Raw genomic sequence first — 27,267 nt, forward strand, 5'->3', positions numbered from 1 at the left:
TTCATTCGCTGCCACCCTCCCAGTTCAAATGGATTGGACATCTACTACTGATAAACTCATTCCAATTAACAGCAGAAGCTTGTTTTTCTGTTTATTAGTTGTCGAATATTCTAGAATGATTTCCTGACCAATGTATCGATAATCGTTGTATCGCCATATCGTCAGATCATCGTTATCGTGAGCTTCGCATATCGTATTGTAAGGTACCAAGAGGTTCCCAATCCTAATAATTTGCGAGTATCCAACTTGCGCTTAGATGGTATAGGATGGCAAATCACTTCTTTTGTCTCAATGAAACTCGTCAAAGCATATGAACATAGTTCACTGCCAGCCCATTAAACTCCCAATTTTTTTTTTTTCCCCTTCTGCACAAAAACGCAAATAAGTGAATTTTCACCCAATTACAGAGAATAGCTTCCAGAAAGCAGATCTGTCAGTATGTGGAGGTTCATAGTAAGTGTTTTGAATGCTGTAGTTTGGTATAAATATAATCTTGATTTTGCAATTTCGGGATTTTAAGGCGCACCTGACTGCAAGCTGCACCCTCCAAACAAGAAAACGGCATTTTTTTATACGCATATGAACCGCACTGTACCATTGACCGCAGGTGTCCAAATAGGAGGGAAAGTATCGGCTTATCGTCTGGGGAATTAAGGTAGCTTTAAGGTGTAAAAGCTTCATCCAGATTTAGAATAATTTATGGATTTGAGAGGGCAAAATCAAACAATGGTCTTGCTTTTTCTTGTACTGTTACTTTAATATAATATTGTCAATGTTTCTGTCTTTCAGTGCGAAACCGATCATGGCCCAAGGTACCAACATCCAGTATGAGCGAGTGGCAGAGATCGGCGGTGGTGCGTATGGGACTGTTTATAAGGCCCGTGATATGGAGAGTGGTCAATTTGTGGCTCTAAAAAGCGTGCGGGTCCAGACAGACCATAATGGCATCCCCATTTCCACGGTCAGAGAGGTGGCTCTGTTAAAGCGACTAGAGCAGTTTGACCACCCCAACGTGGTCAGGTAAGAGAGTTGTGTACCCTCTGGATATTGTGTGTGGCTTCTTGTAAACATGCTCAATCATCACCACTTTTCTCATGTCTATGCCAGGCTCATGGATGTATGTGCTACAAAGAGGTCGGACCAGGAGACTAAAGTCACGTTAGTCTTTGAACATGTGGACCAAGATCTCAAGACATATTTGGAGAAAGCCCCAGCACCAGGGTTGGGTCCTGAACGCATTAAAGTGAGCACCAAGCAGTGTTGTTAATCTTACTTTTAAAAAGTAATTAATTACAGTTACAAATGACTTCTCCCAAAAAGTAATTGCGTTAGTAACTCAGTTACCTGAATTTAAGAATAATTAGTTACTTGGCAAAGTGACTGGTGATAATTTTCATGTTTTTTTTTTTTTTCTCTCTCTCAAAAAAAAAAACCAACAACAACAACAACAAAAAACAAACAAAAAAAAAACAGGTCACACAATGTGAAGTTTAAAGGGTTTTTGGGACAATTGGCCCTAGCCCAATTCTTTACCCTAAACTTAACTAGACACAAGGGTATTGCGGATATTGCGCTAACTAGATAGCAACCTTTGCTATGTGTGGAAGTCATTTAATGTTGTGAATCAACCGTTAAAGTTGTTAAAATTGCTCCCGTTATTGCATTAGTTCCCTTCTATTTTCGACATGTGTAAATTTTAAAACTGTTTCATCATTTAAAGATAAAGTTAAGTTTTGCCGATTTAGGAGCATTTTAGATAAAAAGTTACTTAGGTTCGCTAGGAAGGTTCTCTACAACAGAGCCTTCCTGAGAAGTCTACTGCTTTAAGATGGCGGCTGCTTACTAACGCATCTAGTTCTTAATTATACATGTTGCTAATGCCGTCGTGTCTGTCATTTGCATCTAGTTCTGTATATATGTGATATCTACTGAAGCATCATGTGGGCGTAGTTTGTAGGCTATCGGCTGCAGTCAGGTATTATTGGAGCCACCTAGCATAGTAACATCGCGTTTGCAATGGCGTCACACTCCCTTGCCTCCTCCTCACTCCTGCTTTGCTCTCTCGTCTCCGTGAGTCCGTCGTCTTTTTCAGACTTTTCTCGCGTCAGTCAACCAACATCGTAACGCATAGTAACGCACGCCTTTCCCGTCTCAGTAACGGTAACGGCAACGGCATTGCCAAGATGAGAAAAGTAAGTAATTAGATTACTCACTACTGAAGAAAATAACACCGTTAGTAACGCCGTTATATTCTAACGCCGTTATATTCTAATGCCGGTATTAACAACACTGGCACCAAGCAAACTCAAATATTGGCTATGTGATTATGAATACCATGACACAACAAAATCCTATAGGCCAGTGCCTTGAGATATCAGTGAGCCCATTTAAGAGATTTCAAAATTGACACCGTTGTTTGGACAATCTTTTGCCTTGACTTGTAAGCAAGAATTTGGGAAAAAGACTGCTGCTTAGCATAGAGAACAAATTTGTAAAATACAGGCTTCAAGCTGTTTATTTACACTCTGTTGATGACTTACAAATTATAAACCGAAGAGAATCACACGCTGTGTATTTAAAACCACAAACTGTAGCGTTGCCTTGATAAAATCCCTTTTTTTTTTTTTTTTTTTAATGCACACACAAAAACCGCTCTAGAAGGGCTAACAAATAGCACTGGCTTCACAGAGTTATAACCACTCAAACAATTGATATTTGTATCCAAACAATGTCGACAGACAATATAAACAAGTTTCCCGAGCGAAACATGGGCGGCGCCATCTTGGAAAATTTCTGCTCTGAAGTTCCGGTTTAGACAAAACATGAGTTGCGGTGGAAGTTAGCAGTGTGTTGACAAAGTCAAAATCAAATCAAAGGAAGCCACTGATTCTCCAAAAATAGATTTAGCACAACGTAAACGAGGGCCCGGGACTTTCTGTGTTGTACGTGGCTGTGTGAACTCCTATAAGTGCCGAAATATATGGTTTGAAGGGGAATATTTTATCACCGACCAGCTAAGAAGCGCCACTGTGGATGTACCCAGTTATACACCTTGCATCTGAAACGAGCAGACAATATTTCAAGAATGTGGATCGCTTCTCTAAACTTAAAGGCTCCACCTAAAAGATTGTTTGTTCCTATCACTTCGTTGATAGCAGCTACAGCAGCAGCAGTAGTTGTTGTAAAAAAAATATTAAACTTCATAATTACAATGGTCATAGTAATATCAATAGCAATAGCGCCAGATTTTAGGTTTTGTATTTTTGGAGAACATACCTTCCATAATACAGCGGTAGCAGGACTACACGAACGCCCGGGATCCGCGATACATGTACAGCCCGCAGTTTCCACGTCTCCCTCCTTTATTATCAGCACCCATGCTTTGTGGTACGGAGCATTGAGGCACTGGCTTGGTTCCACATCCGCCTTCATGGTAACCAAATTTCTGTGTTCGTGTATGAGGACACATCCAACTCGGTGGCTGTGCAGGTACTGGAATGCCTTGGGGCTTTTCAGATTCTTGATGGCGTTTCCATCCACTGCCATAGTCAATAAAATACAATATTTTACTTTTGGTCACCCTCGGCCATTTCTTTATTTTGTCTTCCCATGTTGAGATGGCAGAAGGATGCGGTATTTCCAAATAAGTGTTTTTTTCAGGGTTTTTAGGGAGTGATGCCACTCCAGCGCCATTACTGTCAATGTAAAATATCGTGAAAACGGAAGTCGTGAGCAGAAATGTGGAAGTACCTCAGAAACTTGTCCATAACTTACTCATTTGGGCACATATTTGAGTGTTTCAAGTTACGAGCGTGGTTTTGAAAGGATTTATTCCTGTATCTAGAGGCACCACTGTTTATTACATTTAAAGATGCACCGATACCGATAATAGTATCGGCAGGGGGCGCCGATCCGGCCCGAAATGGTGGTATCGGTATCGGCGAGTACCAACAAAGACGGCGCCGATACTATTTACCGGTCCATTATTATAACATTTGACCGCAGCCTTTTTTTCCTCCTGGCGCTCACTACATTGTCTCTGTGTTGTGTGATGACACGTGAACACCAAGCAGCTATCGCTATTGGCCTGCTCCAGACCAATGAGAGCGGGCCAATAGCCTCTCTGACCAATGACAAGGGCGCTTTTTCATATGGAGGAAAAATAAACCAGGAGAAATGGCGGCAGTCAGGAAATATTTCCAAAATAGAAATCCCGTTGATTAAAATCAATGGCTGCATGCAAGATTTGCAGCCTGAAAGTTTCGAGATGTGGAGTTAAATCGGCCAGTTTCAATACCTCGAACCTGATAAAACATTTGAAGATGAAACATGAACGAACACGACGAGTTTGAGCCTGGAAGAGCAGGACTGCTCTCCAGAGGAAGGGCGCTGGACTGGAGCAATAATCTCTGGTCAGTTCACTACATCTACTTTACTTTTATTGTCTTTTACTGAAAGAAATGCCGCAGAAATTGAAATAAGGGATTCCCCCCTCCCGAAAAAAAGGAGGCTAATAGAGAGACAGGATGCTGTGGTCAATTATTATTACTTATAATTGTTAGCATCCGCAAATGCGGAAACAAGGTTGAACCTCGAAGCAGACAACAAGCGGGGGATAAGTACAAGGGTTTAATGATTGCAAACATAAAATAACACACAATCGCGGGATAGTAGAGATAACAAAAGGAGTCCGTGACAGCAGGTCGACGGAGCTCAACGCTACAAACTCGAAGGTTAACGAAGACGATAGGCAGCGAGCCAAAAAGCCAAAATAAAAACACTCAAATACCTGCACAGGGTAGAGGTTACAAACGAGAGCAGCACACTAACAGAAAAAACCCAATGCAGGGGCGTAACAAGCAAATGTAGCGAGACTATAGTGCGAGATGTCAAATGGCGATCAGCAAGGCAAATATCTCTGCAGCCTTCTCTGAGATCACCCGTGCTTAAATGCTGCGTTGATGAGCCTGCATTGGATTCAGGTGCGACGTCAGGAACGCCCCCACGACCAGCCCAGCAACAAAACACAATCTAACCAGCAGCAGAATGTGACAATAATTTCATGAAAGTTGCACTGTTTGGACTTTGAGAGGTTTAAAAAAGTTAATTCAGTTCATTCAGAGTTTATTATTATGAATTTATTTTTACTTTCTTACTGTTGGGCTAGTATTATACATGTTTTATTAATTTCACAAATGTAGCACTATTTTGGCTTTTGAGAGCCAAAGGATTATTCAACTATTGTCTACTAGGGTTTAGTGTACTTTTTCCTATTTTGCAAAGGTAAGCAACAGCCTGACAAAGTCTTGATAGCAATGATTTCACATCCAATTATGTAGCTCTTTGGGGGGGTATATATATATATATATATATATATATATATATATACGGGGTGGTATCGGTTCGGTATTGGCCGATACTGCACAGCCAGGTATCTGTATCAGGGCCAAAAAATGGTATCGGTGCAACACTAATTACATTGGTAATGTGACATAGTCAGAGATGTATCATTTTTTTACCCTGGATATTAGCATTTTTCTTAGTTGTATTAGATTGCCATGTACTGAAGAGCATGGTGGAACAAATCTGATCACGGCCCAGGTACTATTAGTATAACGGGGGCCCGTATAGCCAGGGTGGGTGCGTAGTTATTTTGCTGAGAGATCAATGCCCACTGCCAATACTGAGATCATCCCTACATTAAGGCACCGAATGGGGGGGCGTTCGTATACGTATATCAGCACTGCACATCATCATACATAATTTATTCTTGTCACTTCCTTTACGCCTGCAAACTGGGGGCTGAGGACCAGGTGCGACCACAACACACCTCCAAGCTCCGCCCCTGATCCTCAGACCGGTTTTCAATACCTTCACATACTGCTGGTTAGGTTAATTGAAACATTGACTCGTAGGTCTCTAGCACCCCCATCATAGACTAATAATCTGTCAAGGAATGCGGGCGTTTGAGCAGTGTGGACCCAAATGCAGGGAAAGGGAGGTGAGGAGCACAGGCAATGCAAAATTGATTTAATTAAAGCCAACAAAAAATCTAAGTACAAACCAAGACCGTGGTGATCCAAAAAACACTGGAGGCCAGCAATAATCAGGGTCCTAACAAAACACTGCGTATTAAAAACTTACTGAGAGGAACACGAGGACTTGGACGCGGGAACGGACGAGAATCGACACTGACGTGAACATGGACAATGTCGCAACAAAGACTCAACAAAAACGGGGACCTTGTATACACACACACAGACCAGGGGTAAAAAGGACCGGGTGGGTGACACGGGAGGAACCAGGTTGGAGGATACCCACGGAGCAGGCACAAAAGGTGAAATCAATGGGCAATCACAGGGACAAGTTACACTAGGAGGAAACAAACACAAAACTTAACATAATCATGTTGTTAAGTGGATGTCATTAATATCTGCAAGTATCTCAAGTTTATCATTTGCGATAAAATGGACCTTCTTGTTTTTCTCCAGGACTTGATGAAACAGCTAATGTGTGGTCTGGCATTCCTGCACTCAAACCGTGTGATGCACAGAGACCTGAAACCAGAAAATATCTTGGTAACCAGCCAGGGTCAGGTGAAACTGGCTGACTTCGGACTGGCACGCATGTACAGCTGCCACATGGCGCTCACTCCCGTGGTTAGAACCTTTCTTTGATATATTTATCACTGTTACACATTAATTTGATATTTAGGGTCCGTTTACATGGTACTATTATGCTGCGTAATGGCCTCGCCTTTACATGGTGACGGCGGAAACTGAAGGCAAAGACGCAAACTTTTGATTCCGGCCTCCAAAGCAGAAAGATTTGATGCAACCACATGAATGGAATGCCCTCGCTCCGATGACGTCATCACTTACAAACGTCAATTTGGGCATGCACATTCGCTGCTACGAAACATTCAAAACAGAAAACATGGCGGAACATCGGCTTTAATATACTGTTTTTATATTTTGTAATTTAAAGATATTTTATGTTCACGTTTTTGTGCTTTCGAAACAAAAGAAAAAAACTTATTGCCTCGAGTGGGCGGCTATGTTGTCTTCCGGGCTGAGGAGGTTGTTGTCAAGTGCATAATTGGCTGTATCCTTGTAAAACTGCACTGCCTCCTTGGGCCTGGCATGAATACTACATTGATTTCACGCGGAATTGTGACATCGTTCGAATGGAGACGGAACCATGTAAATGCAAACATGAAAAGTGACATATGGTCGGAGCGTCACCATGTAAATGGCACCTTAGTGTAAATTTTGATAAAATATAGTAATTACGACATTTAAACACATTTCACACCTCATGTTACCACTATGTTATAGTTTTAGTGCTAAGCTTGTTCAGTAAGTAGTACACTGCCATTGACACTACATAATTACGTTATTCCATATATTAAGAGTAAATTGCGTGCCATAAGGCGCATTAATAATATTTTCTGTTGCTGAGAATCAGTGTTGTTAATCTTACTGAAAAAAAGTAATTAATTATAGTTACAAATTACTTCTCCCAAAAAGTAATTGCGTTACTAACTCAATTACCTGAATGTAAGAGTAATCAGTTACTTGGCAAAGTAATTGGTGATAATTACTTTTTTTTTTTTTTTTTCCCTCAAAAAAAAAAAAAAAAAAAAAAAAACGTTGGCCACACTATGTGAAGTTTTTTGTGGAGGTTTTTGGTACAATTGGCCCGAGCCCAATTCTTTACCCTAATTTACCCTTTACCCTGAATCAACTGTTAAAAGTTGTTAAAATTGCTCCCATTATTGCATTAGTTCCCTTCTCTCTACTTTCGACATATGAAAGTTTTAAAACTGTTTCATCATTTAAAGAAAGATTCAAGTCAAGATTTTGCCGATTTAGAAGTATTTTAGATGAAAAGTTACTTAGGTTCGCGAGGTTCTTCTCTACAATAGAGCCGTCCTAAAAAGCCTACTGCTTTAAGATGGCGGTTGTCATTTTGCATCTAGTTATATCTATATACAGTACATGGGATATCTACCATGTCTACCATATCTACCATAACATGCGGGCGTAGTTTGTCCGGCTATCGGCTACAACATGTATTATTGGAGCTACCTAGCATCGCGTTTGCTCGGCGTCACAACTCTCTTGCCTCCTCCCCGCTCCTGCTCTGCTCTGTCGTCTCGGTGAGTCCGTCTCCCTCAGACTTTTCGACCAATATAGTAACGCATAGTAACGCATGCCTTTCCGTCCTCAGTAACGGTAACGGCGTTGCCAAGATGAGAAAAGTAATTAATTAGATTACCCACTACTGAAAAAAATAACGCCGTTAGTAACGCCGTTATATTGTAACGCCGTTATTAACAACACTGCTGAGAATGCTCCCTAAGGGTGTTTGATTAAAAAATTTTTCATCCATGGTCCAAGCCTCAGGCAGTTATGGCTTGATGTTACACTCATATAGTGCCATGTTCACAAAACACCTTACTGGCACCGGCCAAAGAATCTGGCTGACAATGGAGCTGAAAAATAATTTATTGCTCTAGCAATTCAGTCCAAAATTGTTCTCTGCCTCTACGAGTTTATCACACTTCAAACATATTCAACGGTATTTAGAAACAAATCATGAAAATGACTTTACAGGGTAAAAGGAAAATGTTTTTAAAATAAATGCTTGACAAAAAGACAGTTTAGTTCGAATTTAGACTTGGTGAGTAGTTGATTCGACCAGGCACTTTCCTTGATTTATCAGTGCAACAATTGGGCCAACTCCCATTTCCAAGATGGCTGTACTCATGAAACCAAGGCTTCATTTTCTGTCAACAGAGATTGGTGGGAAACTCAGAAAGCATATGGTGTTTTAGTTAAGGTGCCGGTGTACTCGGTATAAGTATGATGTTATTATCTCTCACATGAAAGAAATAAGATATAAATATATATATAATAAATATTTCCATATAACCTTCTAAAATATAAATTAACCAGAATGGAGTTGCCCACAGTGTTTCTGAGCAATTTGAATCTTGTATACTAGAAGATTTTTAGGCATTCTTATTGTGTGGTTCGGCAGTCCAATGTTTTAAAGATTAAACTTTCATTCTAGTGTCATCGATCTTTCAAAATTCAAATGCAAGCTACTCAGAGCTTTAATTGTAAGAAGCACTGGTTGATTTAATTGATGACCTCTGTGACTTGTTCCCTTATATGTCTGTCTCCCTAAGGTGGTGACGCTGTGGTATCGGCCTCCTGAGGTTTTGCTGCAGTCTAGCTATGCCACACCTGTGGACATCTGGAGCGCCGGCTGCATCTTTGCGGAAATGTTCAGACGCAAGTGAGTCAGCAAAAATACTAATCCGATTAAAAGACATGGTTTTAAGTACAATATAATTTGAGTCCCTGTATTTGAAGCTGTCAAATTAGATATTTAATGAGAATGTAGATACTGTGACAAGGTCTATTTTGAATCTCATACATTGTTATCACAGTTCCATCATCTAATATTAGGACTAGGGCTGTCAAATTTATTGCGTTAACGGGCGGTAATTAATTTTTTTAATTAATCACATTAAAATATTTGACGCAATTAACGCATGCGAGGAATGACCTGTTCATGCGTTGCCTCAAACAATTTACAATGACGCCGTTTTAGCACATTGAGAGCGAAAAGGCAGAGAAATGCGAGTGGACTCAGGTGTTCATTGGACCGCGCCTTTTATTGGCTTAAGCTTTGGCAGCCACTACTAACAGTCATGGTTGCCCAACTTCCCATCATGCATTTGGGCGGAGCAAGAAATGATCTTTTTTTAACACGCTTAATTGAACACAACACAGAACATATTGTATACCATTTGCAGCCACCACTGACAGTCATGGTTGCCCAATTTCCCATCGTGCATTGGGCAGAGCAGGAGACGCTCTTTTTCTTAATATAAAATTACTATAACTTGTACTCAAATTTATCTTTTAAAAACTGCAAGTCTTTCTATCCGTGGATCCCTTTAACAGAAAGAATGTTAATAATGTTAATGCCATCTTGTGGATATATTGTTATAATAAACAAATACAGTACTTATATACAGTATGTTGAATGTTTATGTCAGTCTTGTGTCTTATGTTTCCATTCCAACAATAATTTACAGAAAAATATGGCATATTGTAGAGATGGTTTGAATTGCGATTAATTACGATTAATTAATTTTTAAGCTGAGATTAACTCGAGTAAAAATTGTAATCGTTTGACAGCCCTAATTAGGACACATTAAATCACTACGTCATCTCATTAAGTACATATCAGTGGCGGATGCTGGTCTTTCAATTAGCGCTAAGCTCAATGCGTTTCGACCTGTGAGTGTTCTGTGACGGTAGAGGGGCTCAGCGGCACCTGCTGCTCGGTAGGAAAAGAAACTAGAGTGCGAGAAGTCAAGTCCCCGAATACAAGCAGGTACAATAGAAAAATACACCAGAAATAAGCTTGATTTTTAGCTTGTCGTGTTTAACAAAGCAAGTGTCGCTAGGATGATTATGAATGTGTCAACTCAGAACAACGGAATGAAAATTGACAGATGCCTCCTGCTGATATTAAAGGGATCCACGGATACAAAGTAGAGCTGTCCCGACTAGTCGACATAGTCGACGACCACAACATCCCGTCGACGGTTAATGAAGGGTTAAAAAAAATATATGCGTGGAAAATTCAGAATGTTGGACGCTCTGTTTGCAAGCGGGGAAAGCGACACAAAGCCAAAAAAGCGCACCAGACTGTCCAAAACATTGACTTAATTCAAAGAAACAAAGCAGGGTACACTCTTGTGTCCTGTCTCTTCAATGCCAAACTTGGCTGCACGTCGGCCGTGAATAAACACCTAAAGCGCGGTCACCCAGTTTGTAAGTCCATCTAACTAACTAACTAACTAACTAATGACATGTTTTATTGAAGTTGCTAAGCCTGTCGCGATATGCAATGAGTCCAATTATCGCACGGCAAATAAAAATGATTATCAGTAACACAATGCGCCGCCAGGGACTCAAATCCTGCACTTCTAGACGTGTCCCCCTGCTGAAGAAAGTACAAGTCCAGGCCCGTCTGCGGTTCGCTAGAGAGAAAACTTTTTGGTAGAAACACAGGTTCTTGTGTTTGGAGGAGAAAGAATACTGAATTGCATCTGAAAAACACCATATCCACTGTCAAGCATGGGGGTGGAAACATTGCGCTTTGGGGATGTTTTTCTACAAAGGGACCAGGACGACTGATCTGTGTAAGGGAAAGAATGAATGGGGCCATGTATCGAGAGATTTTGAGTAAAAAATCTCCTTCCATCAGCAAGGGCATTGAAGATGAGACGTGGCTGGGTCAATCAGCATGACAATAATCCCAAACATTCAGCCAGGGCAACAAAGGAGTGGCTTCGTAAGAAGCATTTCAAGGTTCTGGAGTGGCCTAGCCAGTCTCCAGATCTCAACCCCTTTAGAAAATCTGTGGAGGGAGTTGAAAGTCCGTGTTGCCCAACGACAGCCCCAAAACATCACTGCTCTAGAGGAGATCTGCATGGAGGAATGGGCCAAAATACCAGCAACAGTGTGTGAAAAGCTTGTGAAGAGTTACAGAAAACGTTTGGCCCCCGTTATTGCCAACAAAGGGTACATAACAAAGTATTGAGATGAACTTTTGGTATTGACCAAATACTTATTTTCCACCATGATTTTCAAATAAATTCTTTAAAAATCAAACAATGTGATTTTCTGGGGGTTTTTTTCCTCCACATTCTGTCTCTCATGGTTGAGGTATACCCATGTTGACAATTACAGGCCTCTCTAATATTTTCAAGTGGGAGAACTTGCACAATTAGTAGTTGACTAAATACTTATTTACCCCACTATATCTGGGTAAAAAAAAAAAAAAAAAAAAACTTTTTTCCATTGAACAGGATTTTTATCAAAATAAATTAGCAAATTGGAACATAAGTTTAAAAACAAACAAAAAAAAAAACATTCTAAATAAAATTTCAAAAATGCAGTCCTTTAGGTGAGCCTAAACCCACCGCCACAGCTCATCATACCATCAAAACAAAAATAATTAAATTATTTTCCATAAAAAGCACGTGTGTATGACTCGTATCATGATTACATTATACACACACTCAACACAGTTGCCAGAGAGAACAAAACCCATGTTTTACCACCGCTAGACAAAATAAACATGCTGGAGTTTACTGTCATAGTAGGTGGGAAACGTTCATGACAGTGTTTACTAACCTTTAATTTTGTATAAATGCGAAATCATATTAGAGGTATTGCCTCCTCGGCAGCCACTCCCCGCAAACATGTTTTACATGTCGGTTGGAGATTGGTAACTTTTCTGTAGCTGAAGTATTCCCATACCAGCGATTTAGTTTTCTTCGATGGGGGAAAAGTTGAGTTTCCCCTCCTCAAGCTATCATGTAGCACAGCTGACTCACTGACACTGAGCAACAACCGGTGGGGGAGGGTTGAGCCTTGCAGCTGCAAGCGAGGGATTTCTCACTCCATTTTTGGGACATATTAAAGAGCTAATACTAGAGGTGTGCAAAATTTCCGATTCTTAGATTATTCGCGATTCGGCCGTGGAAGATTCGAGAACGATTCACGAACATCCAAATTCCGATTATTGAAATATGCCAAGTAAAGCGAAAGTACAACACACTCAGCGCGCAGCGCGGTCATCGGCACAATGAAGAACGGAGCGAGAGTAGCTAAACATCATTCTTCTCATTACCCGGCCCCTCGGGTAATGCCAATGCTCAACTCACGGCTCTAGCTCAACTCATGCCACGAGATAAACACAACAAACCTGACTGCTGCCGAAAAGCTGCCACAAAGTGCATCCACATAATGTTACGGTAGATATCATTTATATAGGACTAGATGCAATATAGATTCAATGGCGTTAGTAGCACATCTACAAAAAGCTAGATGCGGGCATTAGTAAACGGCCGCCATCTTAAAGCAGTACACTTCCCTGCAAGGCTGTTGTAGTGAACCTTCCAAGCGAACCTCATTAACCTTTTATCTAAAATACTCCCAAATCGGTAAAATATTGACTTGAATCTGTCCTTAAAATAGTTTTAAAACTTTCACATGTCGAAAGTAGACAAAAGAGAAATTATGGAGTAACGGGAGCAATTTTACAACTTTAACGGTTGATTCACAACATTAAATTAATTGAATGTAGTTTAAAGCTGCTGATACAGAATGGGGACTGGAGTTTTTTATTTACTGTTATTTTTGTATGTTTGTTTACTGCTACATGTTAACTTGATACTGAAATAGTAGTTTGGTTTAGCCTGAGAGTATGTTTGAACAATTTTGGAACTTATGTACAAAACATTAAAAAACAATAAAAACAATTCTTAAAAAAAAAAAAAAAAAAAAAAAAAGGAGGGGGGGTGCATCAATAATCGTTTTACAATCGAATCGGATCCTCTGAATCGTAATCGTAATCGAATCGTTAGGTGCTCAAAGATTCCCAGCTCTAGCTAATACCGTAGGGACAGTTTTGAAACGTGATGTTTTCATACTACGGTATAACTTGAAACCAGTAATCGGCACATGTCTACGCTCAGCTCTGATCCACTTCAGTCAGTCCTCTCAGGTCTGTCAAACAAAAAATACGTACGAGGTCTATTTTCTGGTCCGTCAACCTGTAGCCGGATCAAATCTTGCTATTTAGCATGCACCAAACCATTTTGCGCATGCGCGTCTGCAGTCCTCGGGTGGACAGACCCAACGAGAGACATATGCAGTGAGCATTGGGCATCGCATCTTGCGCGCAGGCGTTCTGCAACTGAGCAACGCTGAGCGGACACGGACTAATCGGAAGTTCGGGGTTAGCGCTATCTCCTCTGGTATAATCTAATGATGTTCCAAACGAGTTGCAGTAAACATTCTGCCTTACCAAAAGTCCATCAGTTTTAATTGACCTTGACAGTACCGGATGTTTAAATAGTTTTGTACCTCACAAGAAGCTAAAAGTGGTAGACAAAATATCAGGAAAACTTCTTTTTATGAATGCAATGCAGTACAACACCATATGATTGTGTCATTATTGGATTTGCTCCTAATTTTCTTTCCATTTTTCAAATTCTGACCATTATTGGATGTTCCAATCACAATTTGGAAGCCCGGCAAGGGTTGAACATTCTCATTCTTACACTGTTATTTCTGCCAGACCCTTGTTCTGTGGTGAATCCGAAGTGGACCAACTAGGGAAAATCTTTGAGTGAGTCACGCATTCATGCAGAGTTACTTCATTCCGACTTGTGCTGGTTGATGATTTCTATTTCTCTGAAATTGAATGTGTCATTGCAGAGTGATTGGTCTGCCACCAGACGAGGAGTGGCCCACTGGTGTTACACTGTCAAGAAAACACTTCCCCACTTTCTCAGCTCGCCCAATAACTGACTTTGTGCCAGAGATAAACGAGCAAGGGGGACAATTGCTGCTGGTAAGATATCCGTGAGTTGGAAGTGAAGTGACAGTCCAGAGCATGTTAACAGCAATGCAACCTGAGACTCCCTGCTGACTGAGGAAAGCTAGAAAAATGCCAGGATTGAGCCACGATGGCATAAAACAATTATCTTTTCAATTTAACAAAGAATATTGGAAAAAGGCAATTAAAATAAATGTAAGCCAACATTGGAGCAGTCTGAAATGATTTGCAAAAAGGTGTATTGAGGTCATACTGTGTCTCGGCTGTTCTATTTTTACACCAATGCAGCTGATACCAAGTTTATATCCGACCGGGCACATGTTTTGTCTCGGGCTGCAGCTATCGATTATTTTAGTAGTTGATTAATAGATGAACTAGTTTGTTGGAATAATCAAGTAATTGGATAAGGAACGTAATTAAAATACCGGAGCTGAGCCTCAAACGGTATAAAAAAATAAATGACGATTTAAGTACAACAAAGGAACAATTGGCTAACTTAAATACCAAAAGTTCGCTAGCTTAAATGCTATAAAATGCCAACTTTTTTTTTGTTTGTTTGTTTGTTTTAAATACAGGGTTTTTTAACGTGTAGAAAGTAGACAGAAGGGAGCTAATGCAAGAATGGGAACAAATTTAACGGTTGATTCAAAACATTAAATGACTTCCAAACATGGCAAAGGTTACTATCTAATTATCGCAATACCCCTGTGTCTAAGTTTTGGGTAACGAATTGGGCTAGGGCGACTGTCCCAAAAAACCCTTTAAACTTCACATAGTGTGACCCATGTTTTTTTTTTGTTTTTTTTTTTGAAAAGGAAAACCAATTACTTTGCCAAGTAACTAATTACTCTTACATTCAGGTAACGGAGTTGCTAACTCAATTACCTTTTGGGTCAAGTAATTTGTAGGGCTGTCAAACGATTAAAATTTTTAATCGCGTTAATCACAGCTTAAAAATTAATAAATCGCAATTCTAACCATCTATAAAATATGCCATATTTTTCTGTAAATTATTTTTGGAATGGAAATATAAGACACAAGACTGACATATACATTCAACATACTGTACATAAGTACTGTATTTGTTTATTATAACAATAAATCAACAAGATGGCATTAACATTCTGTTAAAGCGATCCATGGATAGAAAGACTTGTACAGTGCTGCTCGAAAGTTTGTGAACCCCACAGCGATGGTCAGATTTTTTGTAAAAAAAACTAAAATAACCTTATTAAATGTTAAGTTATACCCAAATCCACAATACTGACATTCCAAATAATGGACTGAAACAAAAGAAATAGTTATATTGTCATTCTTTATTTAACAAAAGTGGTTGATTTAAGAAAAACTCAGATATCATGTGTGCAAAAGTATGTGAACCTCTTCAGTTAATAGGATATTGCGCCTCCTTTTGCAGAGATTACCTCAACCAAACGGTTTCTGTAGTGACTAATCAGCCTCTCACATCTACTTTGGGAGATTTTTGCCCATTCTTCCTTGCAGAACGCAGTCAGTTGAGAGAGGTTTGATGGGCGTCTGGCATGAACTGCTCGCTTCAGGTCCCGCCACAGCATTTCAATGGGATTTAGGTCAGGACTTTGACTGGGCCAGTCCAGAACACGAATCTTCTTCTTTTACAGCCATTCCTTGGTTGTATTGCTGGAATGCTTTGGATCATTATCATGTTGCATGATCCACCTTCTGCCAAGCTTTAACTTCAAAACAGATGGCGTCAGGTTATGTTCTAGGATTTGACAATATTCCTCAGAATTCATGATTCCCTGGACTATGTGGAGTTGTCCAGGTCCTGAGGATGAAAAGCAAGCCCAGATCTTGACATTCCCACCTCCATGCTTCACTGTTGGGAGAAGGTTCTTTTGGTGGTATGCAGTGTTGACTTTTCGCCAGACATGGCGGTTTTGGTTGTGACCAAACAGTTCAATTTTGCACCTACATCAGTTGATGAAAACTTTTTAATTTAGTCTCGACAACACAACTGTTAAAAAAAACAAAAAAAAACTACTGAATTGATTTGATTAGGAAATCAGGTTGAAATAATAGAAAATTCCAAAATGTTGAGGGGGTTCACAAACTTTTGAGCAGCACTGTAGTTCTAATGTTCTAATGTAGTTGTAATGTTAGGACAAGTTATACAAATTTTATATTAAAACCCCTCTTAATGTTTTCATTTTAATAAAATTTGTAAAACTTTCAAACAAAAAATAAACTAATAGCTCGCCATTGTTGAAGTCAATAATTACTCAATGCTCATGGTGCTGAAACCCATAAAATCAGTCGCACCTACAGCTATCGAATATTCTAGTAATCGACTGAAAATTCTATCGATTAATCGAGTAATCGGATAAAACATTTTTTTTTTAGGTAAAGAGCAATTATAAATATACATGAGAAAAAAAGACATTTAATCCAATATTGAACCATTTTCAGTCAATCAATGTATTTATTTTCATTGTACATTGTTGAAAACAGCCACAATTGCATCTCAGATGTGACTAGGAAAAAAACAATCACTGCTTTCACTCAAACTTCTAGATCTTAAAAAAAAAAACATTTATTACCTAAAAATGTAATTACGCTTGATAACACACATCACTTGAAAGCTACGTTTGTCCCACGTGTTTCAATTGAATTTCCATTTATGTCAAGCTATTTTTAAGTTTTAAGTTAGTCTAAGTACTGATAGGATTTTGAGTTTTTGCAGTGTTCAAAATAAATGTATGATACAGTGCCTTGCAAAAGTATTCGGCCCCCTTGAATCTTGCAACCTTTCGCCACATTTCAGGCTTCAAACATAAAGATATGAAATTTAATTTTTTTGTCAAGAATCAACAACAAGTGGGACACAATCGTGAAGTGGAACAACATTGATTGGATAATTTAAACTTTTTTAACAAATAAAAAACTGAAAAGTGGGGCGTGCAATATTATTCGGCCCCTTTACTTTCAGTGCAGCAAACTCACTCCAGAAGTTCAGTGAGGATCTCTGAATGATCCAATGTTGTCCTAAATGACCGATGATGATAAATAGAATCCACCTGTATGTAATCAAGTCTCCGTATAAATGCTACTGCTCTGTGATAGTCTCAGGGTTCTGTTTAAAGTGCAGAGAGCATTATGAAAACCAAGGAACACACCAAGCAGGTCCGAGATACTGTTGTGGAGAAGTTTAAAGCCGGATTTGGATACAAAAAGATTTCCCAAGCTTTAAACATCTCAAGGAGCACTGTGCAAGCCATCATATTGAAATGGAAGGATCATCAGACCACTGCAAATCTACCAAGACCCGGCCGTCCTTCCAAACTTTCTTCTCAAACAAGGAGAAAACTGATCAGAGATGCAGCCAAGAGGCCCATGATCACTCTGGATGAACTGCAGAGATCTACAGCTGAGGTGGTAGAGTCTGTCCATAGGACAACAATCAGTCGTACACTGCACAAATCTGGCCTTTATGGAAGAGTGGCAAGAAGAAAGCCATTTCTCAAAGATATCCATAAAAAGTCTCGTTTAAAGTTTGCCACAAGCCACACCAAACATGTGGAAGAAGGTGCTCTGGTCAGATGAAACCAAAATGGAACTTTTTGGCCACAATGCAAAACGATATGTTTGGCGTAAAAGCAACACAGCTCATCACCCTGAACACACCATCCCCACTGTCAAACATGGTGGTGGCGGCATCATGGTTTGGGCCTGCTTTTCTTCAGCAGGGACAGGGAAGATGGTTAAAATTGACGGGAAGATGGATGCAGCCAAATACAGGAACATTCTGGAAGAAAACCTGTTGGTATCTGCACAAGACCTGAGACTGGGACGGAGATTTATCTTCCAACAGGACAATGATCCAAAACATAAAGCCAAATCTACAATGGAATGGTTCAAAAATAAACGTATCCAGGCGTTAGAATGGCCAAGTCAAAGTCCAGACCTGAATCCAATCGAGAATCTGTGGAAAGAGCTGAAGACTGCTGTTCACAAACACTCTCCATCCAACCTCACTGAGCTCGAGCTGTTTTGCAAGGAAGAATGGGCAAGAATGTCAGTCTCTCGATGTGCAAAACTGATAGAAACATACCCCAAGCGACTTGCAGCTGTAACTGGAGCAAAAGGCGGCGCTGCAAAGTATTAACGCAAGGGGGCCGAATAATATTGCACGCCCCACTTTTCAGTTTTTTATTTGTTAAAAAAGTTTAAATTATCCAATAAATTTTGTTCCACTTCACGATTGTGTCCCACTTGTTGTTGATTCTTGACAAAAAATTAAAATTTTATATCTTTGTTTGAAGCCTGAAATGTGGCGAAAGGTTGCAAGGTTGAGGGGGGCGAATACTTTTGCAAGGCACTGTACCTTCTGTATTGGAGCACATTGGGGACCAGTGCTTGCCTGGCACAGCCAGACTATTCTCCCTGTATTTTTCAAACACTGTGAGATGTAGTCTGGGACCCAGCCCATTAACAGCCTCTCGAGCAAGGTACAAAATCAACTGTCCAATCAGATTCGTTTATTTGGGTGACGTGTTCTTAACGAGTAACATCAGTCTTGCGCGCCGAAAGTAGTCTCTACAACAACACAGATGGCGAACGGCAGAGCCGAGAATATGTTCCAATCCACGGTAAAACCAGTTTTAAATGACCAAAAACAACATCGAAACAAGTCATTGACAACAGTCAACACGGCTCACGCTAGCCATGTTGAATAAACTTCTCCATTCTCCGCTCACGCCAATTACTTGTCGCTTTAACAACGTCACGTCTGCCTGTCGCTGATTGGTCCACTCTGCTGTCTGTTTGCTGTGGCTTGCTCCGCCCTCGGAGTTTCATCCGCCGGATGGTCGCCAGACTCAATCACTGGAACAGCGGTGAGTCTGGTGTACCAGGCAAGACCAGTGCTACTTGGTGTTTTATTCAGCAATGACTACTGAGCTAAAACTAACAGTTAGCTTGATTCTGTTTTAATTTTACACCCTCATCACTCTACAGTGCTGTGTTTTTACAGATTAAATAAAGCCTGTATGTAAGACACGTTAGCCACGCATCGACAGTGGTCATAATCAATAGAAACCTAGCCCTCCGAAGGCCTAACGTTACGTGTGTGAGTGACAGTAATGTTATATTTATTAGCGCTGAGAGGTCTACTACTTAAAGATGGCGGCTATTTACTAACGGCTGCTCAGACGCGGCCGAGTCTGTCATTTCGCATCTAGTTCTAAATGCATGCGATATCTATGAGACGCATCAGACACTAACTGCTACCACACTAGCATCATGCGTGCGTAGTTTTTAGCAACGTCGGCGTAGTTTGCAGTAAGGTTTTTTTTTTTTTTTTTTTTTTTTTTCCTTCTTCTTCCTCTATGCACGTGACGTCAGCACGTTGTCCCGCATTAAAAGTAGTCCGGGCAAAACGTGATGCTTAGAGCTGGCAAAATTAAACGATTCCTCGAGGTGAATAAAATTACTCGGATCAGTTTTTAAACTCGAGTTACTCGAGTTGCTCGAGTATTCGTTTAAGCTCTACTTTTCTCGCATCATTCAACCAACTTAGTAACGCATAGTAACGCACATTGTCTCGTTGCCGAAATGAGTATAGGTAGAAATAAAATTTGATAGTCTCTGTGCTTACATGTTCACCAAACAATAACAGTCAAAATATATATATCAGCCAGGACTCGAGAGGTTATCTTTGGTTTGCATTGAAAGAATTAAAAAGCAACAGATCAGGCATTCCCAAATTGGATTGTGTGGCCTGAAGAGTAGCAATTCATTTCAGTACACAACTTTAGACCATTTATTGGACCCTTTACATACTGCATTACAACTATTCAATATATTTTCTCAACTACTGTAACTACATTTTGACAAAAGATTGCTAAAGGTGGCCGTTTTAGGCCACTTTATACCTGCATTTAAAGTTTGTTCCAATTAACTGACAGCTTAAGTCACTAATTTCATAAGTTTTTGATTATTACACCACCAATTCTCCGAGGCAAACACTCCTAAAATCCTTCTTATTTACCAGTGAATCACCTCAACTCTTTGACTGCAATTGATAGGAACTTTAATCACCATTTAATATACTTGAACATATTTTGACTGTTTAAATACTCCCATCACAGTGATGAACTGCACCACTTTGTCTCGCTCTATTTCTCCACTGCATCCTGTGCCATTAACACTGACTTTAGTGCTACTTTGGCAATTTATGTGTATTCGTCACAGGGAAAACTGTTGAACTTTTTATTTATTTTATTTTATTTTATTTAATCGCAAGAGATAGGTCTTTTGCCCAAAAGACTGCTTTGTCGCTATCTACAATTAGGGATTTTGTGTGCTAATTTTTGGAGTTACCAATTAATATTCCACACCAAATGTAGGCCTGTAGAGATCAAACACTCATAGACGCTAAGAGTACAAAAATCGTTTGAGCTGTTGCGGAGTCCATAGTGAACGAAAACCCCGGCCACACATAGACAAAATTCAATTTATACATAATTTAGATGGATTATAGTCTCTAATCTTTGAAACTTTGAAATTTGAATCGAGTCGGTGTTATTGCTCCCAAAATTTAGACGTAGTATCTTGAAGTGCAGTGGTATGAAAAAGTATCTGAACCTTTTGGAATTTCTCACATTTCTGCATAAAATCACTATCAAATGGGATCTATGTCAAAATCACACAGATGAAAATACAGTGTCTGCTTTAACTAAAACCACCCAAACATTTATAGGTTTTCATATTTTAATGAGGATAGCATACAATCAATGACAGAAGGGGGGGGGGGGGTAAGTGAACCCTTTGCCTAAGAAGACTTAAATTGAAACCTATTTTCACCAAACATTTTAAGTCAAGTGTGTGCCCAATCACTAATGAGTGGTTTAAAGCTGCCCTGCCCACTATAAAACACACACCTGGTAAGAAATGTCTTGATGAGAAGCATTGTCTGATGTGCATCATGGCTCGGTCAAAAGAGCTGTCTGAAGACCTGCGATCAAGGATTGTTGATTTGTATAAAGCTAAAGCTACTTTGGCAATTTATGCTTATTCTTCACAGGGAAAACTGTTGATGAACTTTTTATTTTTTATTATTATTATTATTTTTAAGAAAATGTTTATATTCTACTCAATTTCACTTTTTCACTGTGCTTCAACCAACCAGACAAATTTACTTATTTTGCAGCTATCTTGCTCAAGTCTCATGCACAGTAGGAAGATAAAATTCTCAGTCAGTTGCATGAGAATGAAGAAGTTGGAAGACAAAATAATGATAATGATGTGTAGTGTTTTTGAAATGTACATTAAGAAGGAAACAATAATAGCTTAAAATTGGAGAAAACTTGATATAGCTGTTTTTATGAGACTTTTGGGGACGCTGGCAATCTTGAAGCCCCAGTCAAATGTCTGCACATGCCTAATAGTAAGTGTGCCCCTGTGTGTGGCATTAAATATGCTGCTAAAATATGCTGCTAAAATAAGGAAAATTAATTCAATTATCGCAGGCTCAGCTGTAGTATGCCTGCAAAGCTCCATCTTTTTTCTTTTTTGTTTTAAGTCCTTGAAAATTTGTGTTGATAACGTATGTACAGTGTACACTATAAAACAGCATGCGTATTGTATGCAATGCCATTATAGTGTTGTGTGCTGTAATAACTTGACCCTGAGAATGATTTTTTCCCCAAAAAAACTTCATAGAATCCTTTTTGGTTGCTTAGCAACTGGCCTCATCCAGGATGAGCGCAAAACATGTCGAATGGCAGCTGTCAATGTTTGCAAATCAGACTGTAAATCAGAGCGTAGAGCTGATGGTCAGCTTCATTCTTAATAAGAAGGAACAGGTGTCACATTCTAATTTAACTTTTCTAATATCACTCTCTTCTTTGTCTTCCAGGATATGTTAACCTTTGACCCTTCTGATCGAATATCTGCCCTGAATGCACTAGATCATCCATATTTCTGCAATGAGGAGATATTGACTGACACAATAAACTGAGCTGCTGCATAAAACAAAGCCACGAGGGATGAATCAACTGAGCTTTGGGCACAAGATTTTACACTCAAGGAGCATTCCTGCACCCAGGGATCATATGTTTTTCTTTTTTTTTACTCCAATATGAAATTGAATTAAATAATGGGCTCTTTACACCAAAACTTCCATACTGTCCAAATGCCAGCGTAAAAAAATGATGTGTTAACAGCATTTAATAACCATCAAAGACTTACATTGTCTTTGTAAAACTTCCTCCTTTGCAGGGATTAGCAATTTCAAGTTTTTTTTTTCATTTTAAAGACCTATGCATTCTCTTTTATATACTGATCTGATTACCGTACCTCTATTGGTTGGCTCAAAAAAAATATACAGTGGAGAAAATAAGTACCGTAATTTCCCGAATATAAGGCGCACCCCTGTATAACGCGCACCCCAAATTTACTTGTAAAATCTAGGGAAAGTTATTGAACCCGTGTATAACGCGTACCCTAATTTTAGCACCAATAAATAGAAGAATACTAGAAAACAGAGCTCGTGTCCAGATACAGAAATGTCATTTTACTGACTGGTGAAACACGGCACAAGCATAGCACATTGGTGGTTCAAAACATTACTGTAAACTGACAATATGTACGGTAATAATATGATCTGACAACTTCTTCAACTTACCAGAATCCAGGAGAAAAGAAAACAGATGTGACTTTTCTTTTAAAGGCTGCTGTATAACTTGCTCGTTTCATCATGATGAATTAATGTTTCTTCCAAGGATTGATACGGTAAAATAAAAGTGAGGATTTACGTCAGAAATCGGAAAGAACGCATCGCTGTACACTAGACTGTAACTATAGGAACTACTGTTTTTTGGGTTGGAGTTTCCCGAGGGAAAGATATAGTTGACAGACACAGGAAGTCTGTGTTGTGTTACGTTTGTTATGGTCAGAGTTGTGGAGCTGCAGTAAACGTTGACTTAAATGAGTTCAAGAAACTAAATTCTGTGCTTTATGAAGAGTGAAAAAAGCATAAATTAACACTGACGAAATCATTCGACCAATCAGAGTGAAGTATTACTTAAACAAAATGGTGACGTCACGTACCATAATGGTTGGCAACGTTTTGCCGCATACGTTTCTTCAACACAACATGGCCGTGTCAAAAAAAAAAAAATGTCTTTATATATATTAGGGCTGTCAAACGATTAAAATTTTTAATCGAGTTAATTACAGCTTAAAAATTAATCGTAATTAATCGCAATTCAAACCATCTATAAAATATGCCATATTTTTCTGTAAATTATTGTTGGAATAGAAAGATCAGACAAGATGGATATATTCATTCAACATACGGTACATAAGGACTGTATTTGTTTATTATAACAATAAATCAAGATGGCATTAACGTTATTAACATTCTGTTAAAGCGATCCATGGATAGAAAGACTTGTAGTTCTTAAAAGAAAAATGTTAGTACAAGTTATAGAAATTTTATATTAAAAGCCCTCTTAATGTTTTTGTTTTAATAAAATTTGTAAAATTTTCAGTCAAAAAATAAACTAGTAGCCCGCCATTGTTGATGTCAGTAATTACTTACACAATGCTCATGGGTGCTGAAGCCTATAAAATCAGTCGCACCCAAGCGCCAGCAGAGGGCGGCAAAACTCCATAAAACACAAGTGAGCGTTTCACTGTACTGTCATTTAAATCTGTCTGAGCGGAGCATCTGCGTTAATTGCGTCAAATATTTTAACGTGATTAATTAAAAAAATTAATTAACGCCCGTTAACGCGATAATTTTGACAGCCCTGATATATATTTATATATATATTTCTGTCTCCATCCGTGTATAGTGCGCACCATGATTTTACAAGTTGATTTTGGGGGGGAAAAAAGTGCGCGTTATATTCGGGAAATTATGGTATTTGAACACCCTGCTATTTTGCAAGTTCTCCCACTTAGAAATCACATCATAGGTGCATGTCCACTGTGAGAGAGAAAGAATCCAACAGAAAAATCCAGAAATCACAACACATTTTACTAGCAATTTATTTGTGTGATACAGTTGCAAATAAATATTTGAACACCTATCTATCAGCTAGAATTGTGACCCTGAAAGACATGTTAGTCTGCCTATTAAAAGTCCACCTCCACTCCGTGCACTATCCTGAATCAAATGTACTTGTTTGAGGTCGATGGCAGCATAAAGACACCTGTCCACCCCATACAATCAGTAAGACTCAAACTTGTAACATGGCGGAGACCAAAGAGTTGTCCAAAGACACGAGAGACAAAAATGTTCAACTCCACAGGGCTGGAAAGGGCTACGGTGCAATTGCCAAGCTCCTTAGTGGAAAAAAATGGTCCACTTTTAGAGCAATCTTTAGAAAATGGAAGAAGCAAAACATGACTGTCAATCTCAATCGGATTTGAGCCCCAATTAAGATATCACCTCGTGGAGTCTCAATTATCCTAAGAAAGGCAAGGAATCAGCCCAGAACTACACGACAGGAGTTGGTCAATGACCTGAAAAGCGCTGGAACCATAGTTTCCAGGATTACTGTTGGTAATACAATTAGACGTCATGGTTTGAAATCATGCATGGCACGGAAGGTTACCCTGCTTAAACCAGCACATGTCAAGGATGGATGACGCAGAAGAGTCATGGGAGCAAGTTTTGTAGTCAGACGGGAGTAAAATAGAACTTTTTGGTCATAATTCCACTAACCGTGTTTGGAGAAAGAAGAGTGATGAGTATTATCTCAAGAACACCATCCCTACTGTGAAGCATGAGGGTGGTAGCATCATGCTTAGAGGGTGTTTTTCTGCGCATGGGACAGGACGAGTGCACTGTATTAAAGAGGATGACTGGGGCCCTGTATTGTGAGATTTTGGGGAACGACCTCCTTGCTTCAGTCAGAGCATTGAAGATGGGTCATGCCTGGGTCTTCCAAAATCACAATGACCTGAAGCACACAGCCAGGAAAACCAAGGAGTGGCTCCCTAAGAAGCTTAACAAGGTTCTAGCAAGGCCTAGCCGGTCTCCAGACCTAAACCCAATAGAAAACCTTTGGAGGGAGCTCCAACTCAGTGTTTCTCAGCGACAGCCCAGAAACCTGACTGATGGGTTGGTCAAGATCCCTCCTGGAGTGTGTGCAAACCTTGTGAAAATTTACAGGAAATGTTTGACCTCTTTAATTGCAAACAAAGGCTACTGTACCAAATATTAACATTCGTTTCCATAGGTGTTCAAATACTTATTTGCAGCTGTATCACACAAATAAATTGTTTTAAAAAAATCATACATTGTGATTTCAGATTTTTCTTCTTTTTAGATTATCACAGTGGACGTGCACTTATGATGAAAATTTCAAACCCCTCCATGATTTTTAAATGGAAGAACTTGCAAAATAGCAGGGTGTTAAAATACTTAATTTCTTCACTGTAAAAGGAGCGATGTTGTTCGTGGTGCTTTCGGGGGGGAAAAAGCGACCTTTAGAAGGCTGGAAACTCTTTATATGAACAGAGGAAGGTGGGAGGGGGTTAAAACCGGGAAAGAGAGAAGTAAAATCTCTGTTGGACATGACATGACGTTTTGTGCAAAGGACCCCACTGAGAAAAGGAATCATGTTGACGAGAAGCAAACATATGGACCACTGCCATGCCTTTCCATAATGTAAACGTCAAACTTATTGATGTAAACATAGCATGACTTAATTGTTTACGCTCAGTCTGTCACTCGGCATTTAGTTACAAGCTCCACAAAGTGACAGAATTGACATCTTGGTTGTGAGCAAGTTTTTAATAAACTGAAAATGCACACCATGGCATCAATCACCCGTGAAGTCCTTTTAGGAAAATGTTTGGCATTATTGGATAGCTGAAGCAGTTAATGTCATTGAATTCCAAATGTTGTTTTTCAAAAATCAACCTGCACTGCAACCACAAAGGAATAAAAACAGCTTTCATCACATAACCATAAGGTTCACCTTCGTGTTAGAATTACTTGATCGGGATGCGCACTGAACTGATCAGCATCCAGTCACGGAAGCACTGAAATTTGTATCTACGGACAATTTACAGTCCCTAGTTAAAAAGGACATTCCCTGGTTGTGGGAGGAACTACATAGAATATACCCCACTTTGGCATATGATGAATATGTGTGTATACCACACAGGAAGGCTGGAGCTAAATCCTTGACTTAGCCGTTAGGCAAATGTGCTACCAGTCTTAAAAAGTATTGTCCTGGTCTCATTAACAATCATAAAAAAAAACAAAAAAAAACTAAAATGTTTTTTTAGATATTTTACTATTAACAGTATGGCCCGGTGTTGTTCGGGTTTGTATAAAGTGAATGCAATTCAACCAAATGGCCAGTAAAATATACTTTCCTTTGAGATGCAGCTGCAATGTAGTAATAAGGAAAAAAAAGACACCATTAAGGGTTTAATGCGCAATCACTTCTCCATCACTGTGTAGAGTATGAATATCCAGCCGAAATAATCTCTTAGTAATATTCCGGAAAATATTTTGAAATCCAGCGTCTTGTTGTGGAATACTGAAAGTCACAACATATAACATGTAAAGCCAACTCTGACATTGCAACCACAAGAGATGTGTCTTTTGCCCAAAAGACTGCTTTGTCGCCTCCCCAATTAGGGATTTGTGTGCTAATTTTTGGAGTTCCTAATTAATTTTCCGCACCAAATGTAGGCTTATAGAGATCAAACACTCATAGACGCTAAGAGTACAAACGTGTACATTTTCAAGAAAATTGTTTGAGCCGTGGCAGAGTCCATAGTGAACGAGCACACAGCCAAACACATAGACAAAGTTCAATT

The 27,267-nt window shown here is 39.4% G+C and overlaps 1 protein-coding gene across 1 annotated transcript in view; it reads left to right on the plus strand.

The window, feature by feature from the left end:
* Positions 1-26,591, plus strand: part of cdk4 (cyclin dependent kinase 4) — a 50,593-nt gene extending 24,002 nt beyond the window's left edge. Inside the window, exons 2-8 of the mRNA XM_057846640.1 lie at positions 790-1,020; positions 1,108-1,243; positions 6,492-6,659; positions 9,197-9,306; positions 14,179-14,229; positions 14,319-14,454; positions 22,337-26,591. Coding sequence (XP_057702623.1) covers positions 803-1,020; positions 1,108-1,243; positions 6,492-6,659; positions 9,197-9,306; positions 14,179-14,229; positions 14,319-14,454; positions 22,337-22,438 — 921 coding nt within the window. The 5' untranslated portion in view covers positions 790-802 and the 3' untranslated portion in view covers positions 22,439-26,591. The remainder of the gene's footprint in view (positions 1-789; positions 1,021-1,107; positions 1,244-6,491; positions 6,660-9,196; positions 9,307-14,178; positions 14,230-14,318; positions 14,455-22,336) is intronic.
* The last annotated feature ends 676 nt before the right edge of the window (positions 26,592-27,267 follow it).

Source organism: Corythoichthys intestinalis, chromosome 9, assembly GCF_030265065.1.
Source record: "Corythoichthys intestinalis isolate RoL2023-P3 chromosome 9, ASM3026506v1, whole genome shotgun sequence".
Lineage (NCBI taxonomy): Eukaryota > Metazoa > Chordata > Actinopteri > Syngnathiformes > Syngnathidae > Corythoichthys > Corythoichthys intestinalis.